The sequence below is a fragment of the Urtica dioica genome, chromosome 7 (genome assembly GCF_054948205.1).
Source record: "Urtica dioica subsp. dioica isolate 48M chromosome 7, U.dioica_male_clone48M_v1_H2, whole genome shotgun sequence".
Lineage (NCBI taxonomy): Eukaryota > Viridiplantae > Streptophyta > Magnoliopsida > Rosales > Urticaceae > Urtica > Urtica dioica.
The window spans coordinates 18609692-18617422 of NC_142762.1; the positions used below are offsets into that span (position 1 = coordinate 18609692).

The 7731-nt window shown below is 47.6% G+C and overlaps 1 protein-coding gene across 1 annotated transcript; it reads right to left on the bottom strand.

Annotated features, from left to right (window-relative positions):
• Positions 1-3426: 3426 nt before the first annotated feature.
• Positions 3427-3966, bottom strand: LOC149390305 (uncharacterized). The gene has a single exon (XM_089619742.1). It carries the CDS (start codon positions 3964-3966, stop codon positions 3427-3429), a length of 540 nt encoding a protein of 179 aa, XP_089475868.1.
• Positions 3967-7731: the final 3765 nt, after the last annotated feature.

Below are 7731 nucleotides of genomic sequence, written 5' to 3' on the forward strand. Positions count from 1 at the left end.
TATAGAAGATGAAACCCTTGGTTTCCTTTGGATATCCAACGAACAGACACAATTCTGACCTACTAGCCAACTTGCTAGTCTTTTGCCTCAGCACGTGTGCAGGGCAACCCCAAATTTTGATGCGGCCAAGATTTACTTTACGGCCAGTCCATCGTTCATAAGGAGTACCAGGAACCGTTTTGGACGGAACTTGGTTCAGAATGTAAGCGGCTGTTTCGAGGGCATATCCCCGAAAGGAAAGAGGGAGTGATGAGTAACTCATCATTGATCTAACCATCTCCATAAGAGTTCGGTTCCTTCTCTCTGATACTCCGTTTTGTTGAGGTGTGCCAGGTGCGGTAAGCTGAGAAGCGATACCTTCTTCTCTAAGAAAGTCATCGAACTCTCCAGACATATACTCATCACCTTGATCAGATCGAAGGGTTTTGATCACTTTGTCAGTTTGCTTTTCCACTAAAGCCCTAAAGACCTTAAATACGTTAAAGGTCTCGGATTTGTTTTTGAACAAATAGACAAAACCATATCGCGAGTCATCATCGGTGAAGGTAACGAAGTATTCGTATCCTCCACGTGCCTGTTGGCTGAGCGGACCACATACATCAGAATGTACTAGTTCCAGCAACTCAGTGGCTCTTCGACCCTTATCGGAGAAAGGTCGCTTAGTCATTTTTCCTTCTGTGCAGGATTCACAAGTAGGTAGTGAACCTATTGCAGAGGCTTGGAGTGGACCATCATCGGGTGAGATACTGTCTCAAGGACTCGTTATTCTCTTGCCTGATTGACGATAAGTACATCTTGGTCTTCTTTTGGACCATCGATGTAGCAAATCGTGCTAGGAACATGTCCTTCAAGTCTTTGAACGATTGGACGCTCCCTGGTCTTAAATTCTTAAACCACTAAAAACCGGGTCCGGTGAGGGTAAGACTAAAAGCCTGGCATAGAGCCCCAGGTGAGACGCCCTGCATCGTCATCCAAGTTTTGTAATGTTGGATGGGATACATAGGATCGGTTTTCCCATTGTAGGGAGGGAGATTCGGGAATTTGAAGTTTCCCGTGCACACCTCAGCAAGGATTTGAGCAGTGAAGGGCGATGAATGTTCTTCTACGACCCCGTATGTGTCACTGGCCAAGCCGCCTTCACGTAGATCACGTACTTCGTTACGAAGGTTGTGAATAATGGTGACGACATCGAGGCCATTGTTGGGGGTCACCCCCTGTTCGTGAGGAGTCACTTGGCGCCTTTCATTTGACCCTTGAGCCGTGCGAGGGTCCCCATTGATTGGGGCCGTAGGGTTGTGACCCTTGCGAGCATTCAGCCTCTCTCGGAGGTCTTCGCCACGGTCGTTCCGTTGGGCGGTAAGCTGATCTCTAAGATCCGGCCCGGTGGTATGGGGACGTGAGCTTCGAGCCACACGCCTCACTCGTCGAGTCGTAGGACCTTCCCTGACATTTCCTCTTTGACCGAGTCGGTCATGGGCTGATCATCGGGAGATTTCCTCTTGAGAGGAGATTGGTATTGCCTTTGTTTTAGGCGGTGGGTTCGACGGACCGGCTTCGATCTCAATGGGGAGTTCCCCGTCTTTGGTGAGAGAAGTCTCTATGTCCACCGAAATCTCCAAGCCTTCATAGTCGGGGTCATAGTCATGTCCCTCGTCCATGAGGTCCTCGGATTCCTCGGGGGGGAATGCGTCGCACAGGCGCCTTGCCCGCCAGTTTGCGGTGGTACCTTGAATTGGCTATCTTTAGTTGGCAGATCTTCTCCTCCATATCGAGGATGCGGTCGTCCCGACTATCCTGAGGTGGAGGGGGCGAGGGAGTGTGGCTCTTGTTGTTGAGAGACTCCTCATCGCCTTGCGCTCGGGAGCGCAAGAAGTATTTCTTCACTCCAGTTAAGTTTTCGGGGTTATTCACTGCCTCAGAACGAACAGGTGGTTGTCCACTCATGTCTTTATCAAGTCGAGGAAGAAGGGGTCGAGCTGTACAAGGGATTTCGGGCTGTATAAGTCGGGAAGTCTCCTCCTTCTAGCGCCAAAATATTGTCGCACGAAAATGAACAACGATTAATTACCTCGGGCGGTTCAATCCAAGGCCGGACCAAGTGATCGCACCCGGGCCAAAAATATGAACTCGTGGACCGAGTTGCACCCTCTAGACCCTGAGGTGTGTTTTGGAGGGTGTGACCGTGCCAAAGGTTGGCTGCCTACGTACCCGTTAGTTGGGATCAGGTCAGAACGTAGTTCAAAGTGAGTGTGGGGGGGCTATCATGGGCGCGGAGGCTGAGAATCCAAGGCTTTAGAGTAGGACCCGGCTCGTAGCTTCTAGTGAAGACTTTAGAGGGGTTGCTTGCCTCGTAGCTCGGAGTTCTAGCTCAAGGGCCAAGAAGCGTGAGAACAGTGTGTACACTGCAGAGACTCGGGTCACAGAAGAGGAGCGCGCTCCCTCTCGTGGAGGGGGGTCCTTGAATTTTTGAGCCGAGGGAGGAGGAGCTCGCGCTCTTGGAATGTCACACGAGCGCGGGAGAGGAGAGAGTTCTCGAGAGAGAGAGAGAGAGAGTATTGTGTGGGATCTTTGGATTGGTGATGAAATGCCAAAATGGGATGAGAAAATGGATCAATGGGGATGCCTTTCCCTCCCCCAAGGGGGGGGGGGGGGGGGGTATTTATAGTTTTGGAGGAGGCCTTGGGCCGGCCCCCTCTAGGCCCGCGGGGCACGTGAGGCACGACGCCCGGATGGGTGAGTTGCTTGGACGGGTGCGGGGTGCCGGCTGGGGCAGCAGGAGCACGCGGCCGAGGCAGCAGGGGCGCTCGGCCGGGGCAGTACGAATACCCGGCCGAGGCAGCAGTGGCGCTCGGCCGGGGCAGCAGGAACACCCGGTCGAGGCAGCAGGAGCACTCGGCCGGGGCAGCAGGGGCACCCAGCCGAGGCAGCTAGAGCACTCGGCCGGGGCAGCAGGGGCACCCGAACGAGGCAGTAAGAGCACTCGGCCGCGGCAGCAGGGGCGCCAGACCGAAGCAGCAGGGGCGCTCGACCGGGGCAGCATGAATTCTCGGCCGAGGGGGCGCAGTGCGCGCGGGGGCCGGACGATCGGGGTGCGGGAGCGCGCCCTGGCCGGGGCGGCCGGGTGCGCGGGAGCGCGCGCGGGCCGGGGAGGCCTGGGGCGCAGGAGCGCACGCGGGCCGGGGAGGCCTGGGGCGCAGGAGCGCGCGCGGGCCGAGGCAGCCTGGGGAGCAGGAGTACGCGCGGGCCGGGGTGGCCGAGGGTGCGGGAGCGCTAGGGCGCTCGCGAGCCCACTGGGCCGGGGGCGTAGGTGCGCTCGCGGGCGTGCTGGCACGCGCACGGGTTCACTTGGCCGTGGGTGCGCTAGGGCGCGCGGGCCTAGTGGGCCCGGGCCCATTGGGTGATCCTGCCGGCGATGCCCCGCCGGCCTTAAGTTGTTTTCAAATTTTTGGTTTCTCGAAAACAACCGCTAACATTCCTATCGACAACTTGTGTTGGCACTTCATCGTAAGTGGCATCCTCTTGGATTGGTACATCTTTAAGTTGAACGATAGCTGTAGGATCGGGTTCACTCTTCCAAAGCATTGATACGTGAAAAACATCGTGCACAAACGATAACTCTGGCGGTAGAGCAAGTCGATAAGCGACAAGACCTACTCGTGCAGTAATCTGAAAAGGTCCTACATATTGAGGAGACAATTTCCCTTTCTTTCCAAAACGGGAAATGCCTTTATGTGGAGATACTTTCAAAAGTACGTAGTCTCCTACCTCAAACTCGAGTGGCCTTCGTCTCTTATCAACATAGCTCTTCTGTCGGCTCTGAGCGGTCTTCAATCGCTGCTGAATGATCGCTATCTTCTCATTAGTTTCTTCAATGATCGTAGCTCCTGTCTGAACGCGATCTTCTGGTTCAATCCAACACTCTGGAGATCTACACGGTCTTCCATATAGAGCTTCAAAAGGGGCCATGCCTATGCTGGATTGAAAACTGTTATTGTATGCAAATTTAACAAACGAAAGATTTTCTTTCCATTTGTTACCAAAATCCAAAGCATACGCTCTCAACATGTCTTCCATGACTTGAATAACCCTCTCAGATTGCCCATCTGTCTAAGGATGAAAAGCAGTACTAAAATTCAATATGGTTCCCATGGCTTCCTGGAAACTTCTCCAATAATGAGCAGTGAACCGTGAATCTCTATCTGAAGTAATGCTCAAAGGAACACCGTGATACTTCACCACGTTTTCTAGATACACTTCAGCTAATTTCCTCTTGGAGTACGTTACCTTGATGGGAATAAAATGGGCAGACTTGGTAAGTCGATCCACGATTACCCAAATCGTATCAAAACCTTCCTGTGACTTCGCTAGGTTTGTGAGAAAATCCATGGTTATCTCTTCCCATTTCCATTCTGGTATGGGCAACGATTGCAACATTCCTCCTGGCTTCTGTCTCTCAGCTTTTACTTTGAGACAATTCTGGCAACTCCTGACATAGTCGAGGACATCTCTTTTCATATTGCGCCACTAGAATTGTTTCTTCAGATTTCGTTACATCTTATTGGCTCCAGGATGAATGGCGTAATGAGACTTATGAGTTTCCTCCATAATCGCTTTCTTGATCTCGTTTACTTGTGGAACAACTAAACGATTCTTGAAATACAAGCTTCCATCCTCTCGAGCATTCCAATGTTCTAGCGTCTCAACATTCTGCAATCTTGTCAGAACGCTCAAAAGATGTTTATCTTGCTGCTAATTCTCTTAACTTGATGGACAATGTACGGTGGATCTACCAGATTATAAATTACTGCTGAATCACGATTCTCGAAGAGCTTGAGATCGTAATCCCCAATTACCACTTCTCTCTTCCAATCCAGCAATGCTAGCGCTACTAAAACACCTGCACCTTTCCTACTCAGTGCATCAGCTACAACGTTAGCCTTGCCAGGATGATACTCAAGAGTGAAATCGTAATTTTCCATATATTCGATTTACCGACGTTGCCTCAAGTTCAGGTCTCGCTGAGTAAAGAGATATTTCAAACTTTTATGATCAGAAAAGATTTGAAATCTTACCCCGTAAAGATAGCATCTCCATATCTTCAACGCAAAGATTATGACTGCTAACTCCATATCATGAGTTGGGTAGTTCTTCTCGTGAGCCTTCAATTGACGAGAACCATAAGCGACTACGTGTCCATTTTGCATCAAAACGCATCCCAGACCTTCTTTAGAAGCATCTGAGTAAACCTCATACGGTTCACCCATCTTCGGGATAGTAAGGATTGGTGCATTGGTTGAGCAAACTTTTAGCCTTTGGAAAGCATTCTCACATTGATGATCCCACTCATAGCAAACATTCTTCTTTGTGACTCGGGTCATTGGTGCGGCTATTCGTGAGAAGTCTTTCACAAACTTTTTGTAATATCCAGCCAAACCCAGAAAACTTCTAATCTCTCCAACGTTCCTTGGTGGCTCCTATCTTAAGACTGCTTCCACCTTAAAAGGGTCTACAGATATTCCATCTTCAGTTATTACATGCCCAAGAAGCTTAACTTATGTTAACCAAAAATCATACTTCTCTTTCATGGCATATAACTTATACTCTCGAAGAGTCTGTAGAACAATTCCAAGATGCTGCTCATGCTCTTCTACGGTTTTTTGAGTAAATCCAGATGTCATCGATAAACATGATGACAAAGTGATTCAAAAATGGTCAAAAACTTGGTTCATCATGCTCATGAAAGCTGCAGGAGCATTTGTCAACCCAAAAGGCATTACCAGGAACTCAAAATGACCATAACGAGTCCGAAAAGCTATTTTCATAATATCCTTCTCGCGATCACGAATTGATGATACCCCGATCTCAGATCTATCTTAGAGAAGAATCGAGATCCACCCAATTGATCAAACAACTCGTCAACCCTTGGCAAGGTATCGAGGATAAGATCAATACAGAATTATATCTCCCGATCAGGCAGTAGGCCAGTTAACTCTTCTGGAAAACGTTGGAAAATTCATCCACAACAAAATTAACTAATCATGTATCAGCGTCTTTTACATCGACTTCTGATGCCGAAAGAAGTGCGTAGCATGATAACTTTCTTCATCCTCCAACGTAGGACTTCATGATACAATTTTGCATCCCCTGACCTTGACCTTCCTGATAAGGAACTATCTATCTAGATTCCATATGTGGCGTAACTCTTTGCCAATGGAAATCTAGCTGAACTCTATACGTTGACAACCAATCTATGTCAGAACATTACCTTTCACGGACATAGGTTGTCCATGTATTCTCCCTATTCAACCATCATCCCTAGGCCATATCTTATAAGGCTTTCCATCTCCAGCTCATCCTTGTTCATACGCCTAGCTATCTTTAGACAAAAGCCCTAAACCATCCTCAAACCTTATGCACTTCATGTGCTTGGTTTCGTTAGTGAAAGTGCAAAACGCACCCAATAATAGCCTTGTCCCTTATTACAACGCTATCATCTTCCGTTATCGAGGTCTACCCACCTTCATCCAGAAAGCATTGTACGTAGAACAATCCCTCTATTTGTTCCTACATCATGAGCATCGTACGTTTTCGTGAGCAGTCCTTACATTAAACTAGCACGATTTTCCAGCTTAGCTATCACAAACTCTACGCAATACTCTAGCGGAGTTCTTATTATATCCAACTGCATTATGGTATTCTGAACCCAATGACCTCTAGCTCACAGATCCACATATCCTTAATGCGTGAATATAGAAGTCCTAGAACTTTCAAAGACATCGACTTCTAGACATACTAGCACGCGCTTCATCCAAAACACGTGTTTTCACCTCCTGAAAGATGATTCGTTACTCGGCCCTAGTCATGAGGCTCAGGTGGACATAAGGATCCTTATAACAAAGGAACATTAGATGGACTCGCATCAAGCGACCTTCTAAAACTATTATCGATGGACTATAAGTGTAAAGTAAACCGAGTATGCATTCCATAGAGACTCATAACCTAGATCTCTGATACCACCCCGTCACACCCCGGGAAAATGGGGTGTGATTAGAATATAATCAAACAGTAATAAACTTTACATGACTAACCCACGGTGCATACTCAGTTGATTACTTTACAAGTCCAAAGAAAGAAGAAAGAAAACGAAAATAAAACAAACCTCCAACACTTGATAGTCTATCCAGCGAAAATCTTCAAACTCTCGACCGCATTTAACCCAGAGATCATCTTAACCCTTCTAGTTCTCACATCCTGATTATAAGAATAACTTGAAGAAAATAGGGATGAGCCTGAGGCCCAGTAGGTACTATAGTAATGGTTTGATTTTTAAAATGATTTTTGAAAATAATACTTACTTTATAATAATAATATTCTTGTCACGTGTAAATCATCATACACGTACAAGTATACCTTGCATAAATATAAATTGCAGAAATGTAAATGACAAAAATTTAAATTGTGTCTCTAGATACATCTAAACGTGTACTATCTCCTGAGCCACCCTGCCAACTTAACCCGTGGTAGTCCTCTTATCAGAGCAAGGTGCACTCTCTGCACCGTAAACATGTGTGTGTGAAACCGGCTTATCCAGGATATACGAAAATTTTCTTTCGTAAATACGGGATATATGTATAATATAAAAAATATTCTCAATTTCATAATCGGATAATCCGATTTGAAATTCCCCCACATTTTTAAAACGATTCTAGGTTTCGTGGCACGTTCACAAAC